The sequence below is a fragment of the Microcaecilia unicolor genome, chromosome 4 (genome assembly GCF_901765095.1).
Source record: "Microcaecilia unicolor chromosome 4, aMicUni1.1, whole genome shotgun sequence".
In the NCBI taxonomy this organism is placed as follows: Eukaryota; Metazoa; Chordata; class Amphibia; order Gymnophiona; family Siphonopidae; genus Microcaecilia; species Microcaecilia unicolor.
Window position 1 is genome coordinate 100,768,249 of NC_044034.1, and position 14,710 is coordinate 100,782,958.

Genomic DNA, 14,710 nt, shown 5'->3' on the forward strand with positions numbered 1-14,710 from the left:
ATGCCCATCCATGCTCCTCTGTCACCTGCCCCCTCCATTCATCCCTATCCAGCAATTCCCCTCTCTCCCTGAGGCCTGCCCTGCAATCCATATCCATCCATGCCCATCTGTCCCCTCTATTCATCCCTATCCAGCAATTTCCCTCTCTCCCTGAGTCCTGCCCTCCCAATCCATGCCCATCCATGCTCCTCTGTCCCCTGCCCCCTCCATTCATCCCTTTCCAGCAATTCCCCTCTCTCCCTGAGCCCTGCCCTCCCAATCCATGCCCATCCATGCTCCTCTGTCCCCTGCCGCCTCCATTCATCCTTTTCCAGCAAGTCCCCTCTCTCCCTTCCATGCCCCCCCCTCGCATCCATGCTCCTCTCTCTCCCATATCCCAGCCTGGCCCGCCCTCTTCTCCCCCCCCCCCTTCGCATCCATGGCCCCCCCCCCCTTCGCATCCATGCATCCCTTTTTGTTTTTTTCTTTTTTTTTTAATTTACCTCCGTGGCGGTTCGGCCAGCGAAGTGTCAGGGAAGGAGGCGGCGCTCCCGACGTCTAGCTTTCCCTTCGCTGTGTTCCGCCTTTCTTTTGACGTCATCCTTGACGTCAGAAGAAGGCGGGGAACACAGCGAAGGGAAGGCTAGACGTCGGGAGCGCCGCCCTCCTTCCTGAGCTTCGCTGCTGGATTTTTTTTTTTACGCCCTCGACGTCATGACGTTTGACGCGATGGCGGGAAGAGATGGCTGGCTGGCTGGCTTGAAGCTTCACACCCACGAATCCACGAACCTTCAGCCCTGGGAGTGATGTCAGATGGCTTCATGGCTTCACAGAACGTTGTCCTCAGAACGTTGAGGGTGCGTTTTATTATCTTAGATTAGTGTGTAACTATGTGTTTTAGCACCCTTTAGTTGTGAGAACTACACCATATCAAAGGGTGGTGTACCTGCGCCTAGCTGCTGCCATTTACACATTGTAACTGACAATATTCTATAACCTTAACATGTAAATGCTGCACACGTCCCTGATCTGCCCATGCCCCTCCTATATCCACTCCCCGCTAACAGATGCGTGCTAAAGGAATTATGCTTTGTTATAGAACAACAACTAAGTGCCTGTGCACACGTAACTGCAAATTAGTGCCAATCAGTGCCAATTAACTCTCATTATGGTCAATTATTGCCAATTAGCACTAATTTAACAATCAAATTATGTGTGTTACCTGGTAGTATTCTTTAACTTGTGCACACAAATTTACATGCTAGTCAGAAATTTGAGCATAGCAGCTTTATGGAATAAGGGGGAAAGTGATCAACAGGCACAATATTTTAAGTATATAAGAGAGACTTGAAAGTGAAACAAAAGGTCTTACAACTGTTCTACTACCCATAACTAGGCAACTGGAAGGGAGGTCTGTGTCCTTACGGCCACGTTCAAACGTACTGCAAAAATACATTCGCTGGTTGTAATTCTGCATGGTAGTGGCACTAAAAACCCTGGAGTAGCATAGAGCCAGAAGCAAAGGAGAGCACCAGATCAGGTTCTCTGTGTGTGTGTGGGGGGGGGGGGGGGGGGGGGGGGGGCATGTGCTCAAAGATTTACTCTACATTCTGACTTGTAGGAGAGCAATTTAGTCCCTGTGCTGTTGGATGTTGTCACACACTTGCGTATCTGGCTCAATTTTTCTTGTCAATATAAAATGTAAAAGTCATGCCGAGCCCATAACAACCCAACCTTAAAATTGCCTCAATCAGAATCCACAACAATCCCTGCATGATCACCTGAACTGCGTCCTGTTCTACAGACACCCGGCAATTGGAATGAAAGTTAACGTAATTTTCATGGACTTCATCTCAAACACTTGTGTAACCAACTCCAACATACTAATACTGGGTGACATAAACCTCCACCTAGACGACCCAAGTTCTTCCTAATGCTTGAGAATGCAAGGAATTCCTCCACTCATGGGATCTGTTGGAGGAGGCACAGGCAAGGCATGGAAGAGGCATAAAGAAGGCCTCCAATATTCATGCACATAATTAATTTTTCCTCATCTTTTAGGACAGAGAGGGGGTGAAGATCTCTCCCCTTCTGAATCATGAGAACAGTTATTGCTGGAAGCATTCCCTCTACCCACCCCCCCTGCTTAGCCAGAGAATTGCAAATCTGACTGCCCAGGGTCTCACCATTAGAGATGGACAGGCCTCAGGGTATTTAGGGACAGAGGCCCAGATGCACTAAACGTTTTTCATCGTTTAAATAAGCCCTTAAGGAAGAATTTCCTATCCTTTCCATGCACTAAAGCCTATTTTTCGACGGGCAGTAGCAGCTAACGAAACGGAATGCAAATGAGAAACTACCATTGAAATGTAGACAATTCGGAATGCACTAACCATACCGACGATAGCAACGATTCACTACCACCAGAATTTAACGTCAGCTCAGACCTGTCGTTTAAAGCCTGAGCTGTCATCTCCCCACTGCCCCCTGCCGATGAAAACCAAATTGCTGGCATGTTTTAAAAGAAAAGTGGCTCCCTGCTCCCTGTGCCTACAATAAAGAGGAAACCAAATTAAAAAGGATCGGGAGGGGGCAAAGGCGCTCATCAGCAGCGTCCTGTATGGTGGCCGGCCTGCCTTGCTTGCCCCCCCCCCCTGAAGTCCCCGCTGCTCCCCGCTGCTCGTTTGTGAAATAAAGCTTTAAAAAATGAACCTTGCAGTTGCTTGGCTCCCCCTCCCTTCCTGTGTCTCTCTTCTTTAGTCGGCAATGCTCCGCCCTCCTGCCCTCCTCCACCTCCGTGCCACGCCCCCCCGATTTCGTCCCGCCGCTCCCCCCCCCACCGTGACCCCCCCCTCCACCATAATGGCCGGTGCAGCGCCTCTCACCTATGTTTGAAGGCGCTGCACAGGATGGATCAGCTATTCTTTAGCTCTTATGTCTCCTTCGATGTCTCCTTTTTCTTCCTGTGTCCGCCCTCCTCTGATGTCAGCTATCTACGTAGATAGGGTTAGAAGGAGGCAGCGTGTATGATTCGCTACCGCTGCTGCTGAGTGCTGAGACGGAGGGAGGTAAATCCCGCGATCGTGGCGGCGGTGGGCAGCGTTTGGGAAGCGCTGCCGTGAGAGTGAGGGAGGCAGATGCAGGAACGGAGCTCAGCCTGCACTGTAAATTTTTTTGGGGGGGAGAAGAGGGCTCTGGGCGGGTAGGTGGAATCGCAGGACATGGATGGGAGCGGGAGGGGCGAGAGGAGAATCACTGATGGCTGGAGGGAGGGGACAGGGGAGAAAAGAGAATTGCTGGTATAGATGGATAGAGGGGGGCAGGGGCAAGAACAGAATTGCTGGGTATGGCTGGATAGGGGCAGGGCAGAGAGGAGAATTGCTGGGGATGGATGAATGGAGGGGGGCAGGGGAGGGAAGAGAATTGCTGGGGATGGATGGTTGGAGGGGACAAGGGGAGAGAGAAGAGAATTGCTGGGGATGGATGGATAGAGGGGGCAGGGGAGAGAAAGAATTGCTAGGTATGGATAGCTGGAGGGGAGAGGAGAGTTGCTGGACATAAGGGATGGAGGGAGGAAAGAGGAGATAGGAAGGTGCTGGACATGGGTGTATGAAGGGGTGGCCAGGGAGAGGAGGGTTGCTGGCCATGGATGGAGGGAAGGACATGGGAGAGGAGGGTTGCTGGACATGATGGAAGAGAGGGAAGGGAGAGAGAGAAAATGCTGGACATGGATGGAGGGGATGGAAGAGTGAGGAAGGAGATGAGGGAAAAGGAAGAGAGGAGAAAAACACTGCACATGGATGAAGAAAATAGGCAGAAGCTGGATCCACTGGACAGTCAAGTCTGCGGAGGGACCCAGCTTTTACTTATGGATATAGAGCAAGAAATGAAGAAGAAAGGAGGAAGTAAAGAAATAATGGAAAGGAAGCCCTGGAAACGGAGTGTAAGAGGACAGATTAGCAGCAGAATCGGATACTGACCAGCATGATCAGAAAAAACAGTCACCAGACAACAAAGGTAGAAAAAATAATTTATTTTCATTATAGTGTTTGGAATATGTCCACTTTGAGAATCAGGTGCTCAACATTAAAAGTTTATATTTATTTACTTATTATGGCATTTTATCCCACAATTAAACATGAATTAAATTGGAACCTGGATCATTAATTTTTTTTTTCCTGGAGAGAGTAATGCATTGCCCCCCCCCAGGCTCTCTCCCCGGCTATAGCCAGCTCTGCAATTTTGAGGGGAGGTGCACAGGTGGACAGGGGGGGGGGTGCAGAGGTGGACCGGGGAGAGAGCCTGTTGTTAAACATTTACCAGCACACCACTGTCTAGTGCCCACCCATCCAACCTGTTGGCCCACCCAAAAATTGACTTCTGGCTACGCCACTGATTTGGGGTCTAATAAAAGTTGATAATATATATTTTTCTTTTCTTAATTTTTTCTATGGAAAATTACCTGTAACCTGTAAAACTGCTTTACTTGTTCAAGATATATTCTTGTAAATTAATGAAAATGATAAATAAAGAATTAAAAAAAATAAATAAAGGGTACACACTGGACCTTCTCTCACACAAACTGTCCACGGACCACAATATACTAGTAACAGATATCAAATTGTCAGAAACACCTTGGACCGATCACTACAAACTAAACCTTTCCCTAAACTGGCGGAAGAAGGGATCATACCATACACAAGAACATACTACCTACACAGCACAAGAGGCCAAATAGACCCAAATGTATTTTGGCATCAGGTATATGACAATGAATGGAATGCACGAACGGACTCCATACACTACCTTTCTGACTGGGATGAAAGATGTAGAAACGTACTAGACGAAATAGAACCCTTAAGAATAAGAACAACAAGAAGACAAAACTCAATCCCATGGCTCAATGACGAACTAAAAAAACTCAAAACACAAACCAGGAAACTCGAACGAGCATGGAAAAAAATAAAAGATGAACACACATTCAATGCATGGAAACAAACACAAAGAAAATACAAATATGCAATAAGACAGACCAAAAGGTCCTATTATAAAACCAAAATAGGACCAGACTACGAAGACTTGAAGAAATTATTTAAACTCGTAAACAAGCTTCTAGACACCACCCCAATCACCACAATCAACAGACATCCCAGCGGCAGATGAACTTGCTAAATACTTCAATGAAAAAATAATAAAATTACGCAACCCACTTCCTCAACATAATACCGACATCAAAAACTTCATCAATAGTCTGGACTCAACCTCTGGAGAATACCCAGCAGACCGTACCTGGTCAAAATTTGCTCTCCTCGCCATTGATTCAGTTACCCAAGCGACCCATAGATTCTCCAATACCCACTGCAAACTGGACACTTGCCCCAGCCACCTACTCAAATCCTCTCCCGATCACTTCATAGAAGACCTCACATCCTATCTAAACTACATGCTCCAGCAAGGTCTCTTCCCTGAGGAACATGGCAACATTCTGCTCACCCCATTATCTAAAGACACAAAGAAAAAAATGAACGATCTTACCAACTATCACCCAGTCGCATCTATCCCACTAGTAGTCAAACTGATGGAGAGCCTGGTGACCAAAGAGCTTACTGAATACATGGACAAGTTCTCACTACTACATGAATCACAATCAGGATTCCGCCCCCTTCATAGTACTGAAACTGTACTAGTCACTCTCCTGACCAAATTCAAGCATGAAATAGCCACAGGTAAAAGCATACTTCTCCTCTAATTTGACATGTCGAGCACATTTGACATGGTAAACCACAATATACTACTACAACTCCTAGACCACTTCGGGATTCGTGGATATATACTTAGTAGGATCAAAGGTTTTCTAACCACCAGAACATACCAAGTAAAATCAAATACAAACATATCACCACCGTGGAAAGCAGACTGTGGAGTACCTCAAGGATCACCACTATCAGCAATACTCTTCAACATAATGATGATCCCACTGGCCAAGTCTTTATCCAATCAAGGCCTCAACCCGTTCATCTATGCAGACGATGTCATAATTTACATCCCCTTCAAACACGATCTGACAGAAATCACCAATGAAATCAAGCGCGGTCTGAATACCATGGACTCGTGGGCAAATTCATTTCAACTGAAACTGAACACTGAAAAAACACACTGCCTCATCCTCTCATCCCAACACAATAACTATAAACCCACAACCATAAACACCCCAGACCACACCCTCCCTATTTCAGACAGCCTCAAAATACTTGGCGTCACAATTGACCGCAATCTTACATTTGAGAGCCAAGTAAACTCCACTATAAAGAAAATGTTCCACTCAATGTGGAAACTCAAATGTGTAAAACCTTTCTTCCCGAGGGAAATATTCCGTAACCTAATAAAATCAATGATACTAAGCCATACAGACTACTGCAATGGAATTTATGCTGGATGTAAAGAACAATTCACAAAGAAACTTCAGACAGCCCAGAACACAGCAGCCAGGTTGATATTCGGTAAAACACTATTCGAAAGTGCCAAACCCCTCCGAGAAAAACTACACTGGCTCCCAATCAAAGAACGTATCACCTTTAAAATCTGCACCCTGGTCCACAAGATTATCTACAGTGTAGTCCCAGGATACATCACAGACCTCATAGACCTACCAACCAGGAACAGAACTGGATCATCACAAACATATTTAAACCTTCATTACCCAAACTGCAAAGGACTGAAGTACAACGCTACCTATGCATCCAACGTCTCCTATATTAGCACACAACTATGGAACACACTGCCAAAAGGTGTGAAAACAATCTACGACCATCTAAACTTCAGGAAATCACTAAAAACCTACCTGTTCAATAAGGCGTACCATACCGACCCAACATAAATGCCTCAACTCTGCAACACAGCAAAACCATAGATTGTATTGGACACTATATAACCTCCCCTATTTTTGACCCCTAATGTGTCTGTATCATACTTACCTTATCCGACCTTAACATCACATTGTATTTGTTCCCCTACCGGACTTGGTGATCGCCTTTACGGTACTATGTAAGCCACATTGAGCCTGCAAATAGGTGGGAAAATGTGGGGTACAAATGTAACAAATAAATAAAATATACTTGCTTCACTGAGTATTACTGCCATAGCCACTGTGTCAATCATATATATTTGTCTGTTCAGGTTCTCCAGTCGTGTGCTAATATGAAAAAACTGCAGACTGGTACAATCAATGGTTCTAAGCCAACTAGAATACTGCAATGCAATTTACCCCGGATGCAAAGAAAAAATCATTAAGAAACTCCAAACTGCACAAAACACAGCAGCCAGACTCATATTTGGAAAAACGAAATATGAAAATGCCAAACCCCTAAGAGAAAAACTACATTGGCTTCCACTTAGGAATGCATTGCGTTCAAGGTCTGCACTCTGGTTCATAAGATTATACAAGGTGAAGCTCCGGTGTACATGTCAAGCCTCATAGATCTACCAACTAGGAATTCTACTAGATCATCACGTACATTCCTGAATCTCCACTACCCCAGCTGCAAAGGACTAAAATATAAATAACATATGCATCAGTTTCTCCTACATAAGCACGCAAATATGGAATGAACTACCAAAATCCATAAAACAAACACACAACATAAATAATTCAGAAAATTACTGAAAACCAACCTATTTAATAAGGCATACTACAAAGATCCATCCTAACTACCAGTAAACAAAATTTATACCAGAACTATACAAAACGGAACTCTCTATTCCTGATTGTTTAAGCAATCTATCATGATTGTATTTTAACTCAATACCTTTTATTTCTTATTATGAAAATAAACATCTCTGTACTGATTACCTAATCTACTCTGTCACCTCCTTATAACTATGTATGTCTCTTTTGGAATTGGTAATCACCATTATGGAACAATGTAAGCCACACTGAGCCTGCAAATATGTGGGAAAATATCAGATACAAATACTACAAAATAAATAAATAAATAAATACATAAATAAATAAATTTAACAAGTTTTGTATACCATCTTACTGAATAAATTCATTAAAATGGTTTACAAAGTCTTAAGAGATATATAAAAAAAATAGAAACCAAGAGCCCATAAACCAGGGGGCGTAGCCAGACACCCAATTTGGGTGGGCCTGGACCCAAGCTGGGTGGCCGAAGAACCCCGTCTCATCCCACAGATGATTGGTCTCTCCTCTCACCCGCATGCCATATGGTCTCTCAAATATCCTCCCTCTCCCACATACCTTTTAAACAGCAAATTTTCGACCAGCAACAGGCAGCAACTAATACACACTGCTAATGTTGCTCCATACCCTTCCCTCTGATGCAACTTCCTGTTTCCGCCTAAGCAAGAATACATCAGAGCAAAGGCTATGGGGCCGGTGCGAGCAGTATGCATCAGTCACTGCTCACTTCAGGCGAAGATCTGCTATTTACAAGGTATGCAGGAGGGACAGTTGTTGGAGTTTTCGGCTGGTGGGGCTTGGGGATCCCTGCCAGCCACATTATAGCTATGCTGGTAATGGGTGGGCCTGAGGCCAAAGTGGGTGGGCCTGGGCCCACCCTTGGCTACGCCACTGCCATAAACCACTCCAATACCCAACTCAATCATAAATCATTTCACAAATACAATTATACATTAAAAGATAATTATTTCCTTTAATAAAACAATAAAGCATCACTAATAAGCTGGGAAAGAGGAACATTTTCTAATTCTTAATAAAAGGCAATAAATTACTTCTCAATACAGGAGATAACCTGTTCCTCTTTACTGGGCTCATGACACTAAAAGCCTTTGATTGCCAAAATCTCTTCTAAATTAATCCCACAACCCAGGACCACATGCAAATTCCCTTGCGTGACCGCAAATACCACCTAGTAATGTAGGACATCACTCTATCTTCAAAAAGGCTTTTGTGTTGAGATGTGTCACATTTTTTTTCTTTTGAAAGCCACTTGTCACATGAATTGGCTTGGCTACTATTGGAAGCAGGATACTGGGCTAGATGAATCACTGGTCTGACTCAGTATGGCTATTCTTATGTTCAGAAAAGTCTTGTCACTTTGTCTTGCAATCCTTAACTAGGCCTCACCGCTCAAATTCTATCAATCAGATTGAAAAGAATAGGACTGTGAACTTTCAGTTTAGTTTCTCACTCTCTCCAAAATCAGATCACATTAACTGCAATATTCCAGAGCACAGTTTAATTTTTTTATAAATAAACAAAGTAGGTGACTTCCTCAGCAGATCTAAATGTAGGCTGTAGTTTTCGGCTGTCTGTGAGTACTGACTGCTGTGTGCTTACCTCAGGGAATCTTGGATTGGCTTTATTTAATGCATGTGAACATGCATTGACAGCATGAGCCAGTTCCTGTTCCAGCAGGCTAGTGTATTTTGCAGCTTCACAGATTCTTTATAGGTATGAAAAATTGAATAATTGAAAATTATTACATTTTTAATATCATTTTTTCTAAAATAAACATATAAAATATGTATGCAGTGATGAGAAGCAACTTATAATGCTAGGAAAGCTATTGGTTAAAATAGAAATAAAAAGATTGAAAATCACATGTCCATCTGGCAACCAGAAGGCATAATCATTAATTTGTCATGCTTAATGAACCAGATTTATTTCTAAGCACAAGTTAAAATTGTATTTTGACATTCAAGTGTCACTGTTCTTTTTTCTGCCTAAACTACCTTTAAATTGTAGATATTAATGGCGCCATTACTTAGTTTTATGTAATCTCTTGATTAACAGCTTTCGCTTATGCTGATGACTTTCAAATAGAGACCACACTTCAGTACTCAGTTCCAGCACCAGTGGTCAGGACTACAGCTGTTCTGGGGAGCACTGGCCTCAATAGAGATTCCTTGACTTCCAAAATATGTGAAAGCCCACTGTATGACCACTGGTATGTTACGGTAAGGGGAGATTATACAATATGGGGGGAGGAAGAGGAGGGGAGGTCAGAAACAGAACCGGGGTAGGTCCTGAGTACTTTACCATCTGTACTGAATTTTATTATTTTATTATGTTCTGGTTTGTGATTAATGACCTGAGAATGTTAAGACTACTTGATTTATAACTTGGAAATATTAAAGGTACCTGATATTGCAGTTCAGCAGAGTTTTGATATGTTTTGTGGATCTGATTGGTTTTACTTCAGTTTGGTAAGCGTATTGTTTTGTTACAAAAAAAAAAAAAAAAAACGAAAAAGAGAGTGGAGATTCGATACTGATGGTATTGAGAATGATGTTCGTTTGAAGTTTTGTATTGGTGCGTATGTAATATAAGTGAAAGTGACACAAAATATTGACCACACTTGAGAATTATACTGTTTAGGGCCCTGTTTACTAAGCCGCGCTAGAGGCGCATTAGCGTTTTTAGCATGTGCAAAGCATTTGCATGTGCTAACCATGTAGATGCCTATAGTATTCCTAAGGGCGTCTACACGGTTAGCGCGCACTCATTTTAGCACGCACTAAAAACACTAGTGCACCTTAGTAAATAGGGTCCTTAGAGATTAACTCCGTTAACCAGAAAAGCAATAAAGAAGATTTATCTATCCCCTAGCTAGGGTACAAATAGGTGCTCATTTTCAAAGCAGATGAATGCCTCAAAATGCCTTAAAAAAACATCCATCTGCTAAAATCATCCAAATCCCAAGTTTGGGAAAGTCAGAATTTGGACGGTTTCATACTGTCCTTCATCCAAATAGCAAGGGGGTATGTTGTGGGCGTGTTTTGGGTGGACTTAGGGAGGGCTGAAAAGTAGGACATCCAACAGAGATTTCTGAATAGGAAGAAATGTCCATGCCATTTCTATCTAGACCTGTTTCAGTCACATGCAAGTTACAAAAGATGCTTTGATTGAGCAGCTGATCACTGGAGAGGATTAAGGCATGGCCTCTCCTTAATCCCCTAGTGGGAACTGTCCCCCTTCTTCTCCCCTGAAGTGAAATTGGAAGAGGGATACCAGGATGTGATGTATGAGAGCTTCAGGTAATTATGGGCTATTCTAAATAAAAGTAGTAAGCAGGTCTGAGAAGTATCCTACTGGTTAGGTGTAGTGCACTGTAAACAGAGACACAGGTTCAAATCCCACTGTATCTCAATTTTTTTTTCTGGGGCTCCCTTCAGAGAAACAGAAAATATTTACTGTACCTAAAGATATAAGCCACTTTCAAGTCCGAAGCCTATTGAAGTGGTTGTACATTCAGGTACAATAGTTATTTTTCTGTTCCTTGAGGGATCATATTTACAAAAAGAAAAAAAAGATACAGTGGAGGTTTACAGTCCACTGCACTAACCACTCCTCTGTTCTGCAAGAACATCTGTGTGGTCAACTTTCCCCATTTATAATTTAAACATTTCAGTTGTAAAATAGCTGTTCAGAATGGATGTCTCCAGCATCCATTTTAGGACTAAGACCTTACCGTCACCCACTGACTTAGCAGTAAGGTTTCACGTGTTAACTGGGCAGTAATCATCAGCGTACATACAATGCTGATTACTGCCCAGTTAGCGCCACGCGCGGGAAATGTTTCCAGTGTGTGTAGCAGATGCGCATAAAAAATGAAAATTACCACCCGGGCCATGCGGTAGCTGGGTGGTAGTTCAAAAACTGACACGCGTAGAATGCCAACTAAGTGGCTTAGTAAAGGGCCCCTAAGGGTTTTTATTTTCATTTTCAGTTTATTATAAAAATTCTTACTTTATTTATTTAATCTAATGCGGACGTTTTCTATTCCACTTTACCAACTGGCTCAAGGCAGATCATGAAATAAAAGAGAACAGATCCAGGGGACATACCCACAAATTACAGTAAAAAATAACCAGTCATTTTCTAATAACTCTAGACATTTAAACTATAGTCTATATACCTATTAGGTCAGTTGTTCTGACATATTCCTTCTGATAACAGTTGATTAATCAAGTGGTAAGCCTAGGCAAAAGATGGGAAGGCATAAGGGTCTAACTGACAGGAGGACCTAAGAGGTTTGCCAATCAGATCCTCATCTACCATAGAGAAGGAATTCAAAATAGATCATGGGTGTTCCATATAAATTGAATCTCTTCCATTTCCTCAACTACTGACTCCAAATCATCATTTCCTTGGAGAAGTCTCTTTCTCCATTTCCATTAGAATATGGAAAATCGTATTCTGGAAAATAGGTTGCTAAATCCTCTTGGGTAATTTCCAACTTTGGAACTTGCTCACCTACAGGTATAGCTAAACTGTTGACTATTTTAAAAAGTTATTTTGAGGAATTACCACTATCAACTATTTTATCTGAGAAATATTTCCTTTTGTGTATTCTGGATCTCTTTTTTATATAATCCTATCAGTGTCTCAGAGGTTTCAACTCATCCATATGCCTAATACGCCATACCCCTCTCTAATTTCCTACATTCATTTTTCCTCAGCTTTGGCTACTCTGTATACCAAGGATCTGTAACAGACCATGGTTGAGGAATCTTACCACAGGGGCTATCCTATATAAGGCAGATTGAAGAGACTCATTCCACTGATTTAACAAAACATCTGAGGAAGGAAGGCTCTAATTGGGAGAATTGTTCTTCAAAGCGAACCACAATGAGCCACTAAAATATATTGGGTAGAGTCAACTGGTGATACTAAATGTTTATGTTTAATAAAATTTCTTATACCAGCAGGTCAGGGTGGTTTACAATACAAGCTAAAAACAAAACTGAAGAACAGAAATGAATTCCATTACCGATAGGAAAGAGACAGGCAACTTGAAAACAAACGTAACTCAATTAAAATACAAATGGACATTGAACATAGAAAAATCACACCTGCTGAGTTCCAAAGGCCTGAGAAAAATAAAGAGTCTGGTGAAGGGATTTAAAGGTTTTAAATTGAGAGTTCGGCCTAGATGGATGGCAGGAGATCATTTCTAAGTTTTGGGCCCAAAAATTAGAAAGCAGCATGCTGAGTGCATTGTAAATGAGCCAGTTTAGGTGCAAGGAGTACTAAATAGTGGGAATCCAAAGAGTGTAAGTGTCTGGAGGGGGTATACAGAATAGTCAAGGACAAAAGAAGGCAGGAAAACTGGTGTGGTAGGCTCTGTGAACTAAGCATGTAATATGTGTCCCATTTCTTGAGTTCTACTTACATTTATAATCTGTACGTTAGGTTTCTGCAAGAACTCTAAAAACAATTAAATCGCCTGCAATCAGTATAGACAAACTGAGAGGAAGACTGTATCAGCAATGAGTACAGAACTTCAATGCTCTCCTTCCAACTTCCTGGTGGTCTGTTAGCACAAGTACTCTCACAGTACAACCTTCCGGGGAACTTTTATTTTCACCTAACACTGCCTCTAAATTAATTGTCATTCTTTACACAAATACAGTAGTAAAATACAAACTTCTGTTCTAAGCAGCAATGTGTTTTCCATCTGTGTGATCCCACAATATATTCTTTCAACAGGAAGCTACTGTAGTGACTAAACTAAAATGTTTACTAAACAACATGATGGGCCACCTATAAAAGTGAAAAAGTGAGCCTACTTTATGTCTATTTTATAAAGACCAATATTATAACACCCAAGAAAGTCCAAAATACATCAGATACGGCAACAACAAAAGTTTTGTGGTCCATCATACTCAAAGTGTTCAGAGATTGTATAATCCAAGCCTCTCATACTACCACCCTTTGTAGTGTTTCAAAAAACTTTTTTTAAGGTGTATTACTAACCAACTAAATTAAAAAAAAAAGGCAAAAGAGCTCAACTTAGCTTTTATTCCAATTAGCCCTCAGAATTATGAGTCACTGACACAATCGTGTTTTGAGCAGAGTTCTGCATCAGGGTAAATTGAATCAATATCTAAAATGCTACCCAAACCTCTACGTGATTCTATGAATGACTGCTTGACTGAGGCAACATAGGTTCCTATGAGCCTTTATGAAACAAAGTCATACCTGCTCCAAAGAAAGTATAAATCTGTGCATGTGCTCTCTATATACTTTATAAAATAAGGAAGGACTTTGTAAGTCCATCCATGTACCTCTCGATTAATAGTCTTGGGATGCCTCTGTGTAGTCTGTAAAAGTAAGCATGCTCCTGTCGGCACACATACTTGTATGCATATACACTGGAATAATTTTATAAGAGCTGCTTTCCTGGTGTAAAATATTCTTTACACATGGAAAATGCTTTGTAAAATTACCTCATTAATCTAAAAGTTCAGGGGATGGTCAGCATTCCTTAGATGTTAATATAAATAAGTCCTGAATGAACACTGTCATTCTAGTTTAAAACAACAATATATATTTCTGTGGTGGTTCTTTTTTATTTTTACCTTATAACTAACACAGGTTACTAAAATATCTGTGGAGTCTGACATGGGTTTGAAGTCCCTTGTTATGCTTCCTTCCCTTTCTTTCTGAAGAACATTTTATAAACTCCGTTCAGGCCTCTGTTCTTCATAAGCAGGAAGCTGAATATGGGAGCCTTTGACCAGAATTTGTCATGACATTTGGAGCAGACAGAAAACATTATGGAGCATCAGAGTGACCAGAAACAATATAATTGCCTTTGAAGTCCAGTTCCCATTCTTTACATAAACAAAAAAAAAACCCCATTAATATCACAGGCAGCTAATTAACCAGATTAATTACGTGTGAAAAGTAAATTTCCCCAAGCTCCAGTGTTCCCTTTAGTTTAATTTTCCAGAGGCATGT

General features: G+C 41.8%; 1 protein-coding gene across 1 annotated transcript in view; it reads right to left on the reverse strand.

Moving 5' to 3' along the window:
- The window catches only part of DGKH (diacylglycerol kinase eta), a 676,008-nt gene that overhangs the window by 67,700 nt on the left and 593,598 nt on the right, over positions 1-14,710 (reverse strand). The window contains 1 exon segment of the mRNA XM_030202410.1: positions 9,302-9,407. Coding sequence (XP_030058270.1) covers positions 9,302-9,407 — 106 coding nt within the window.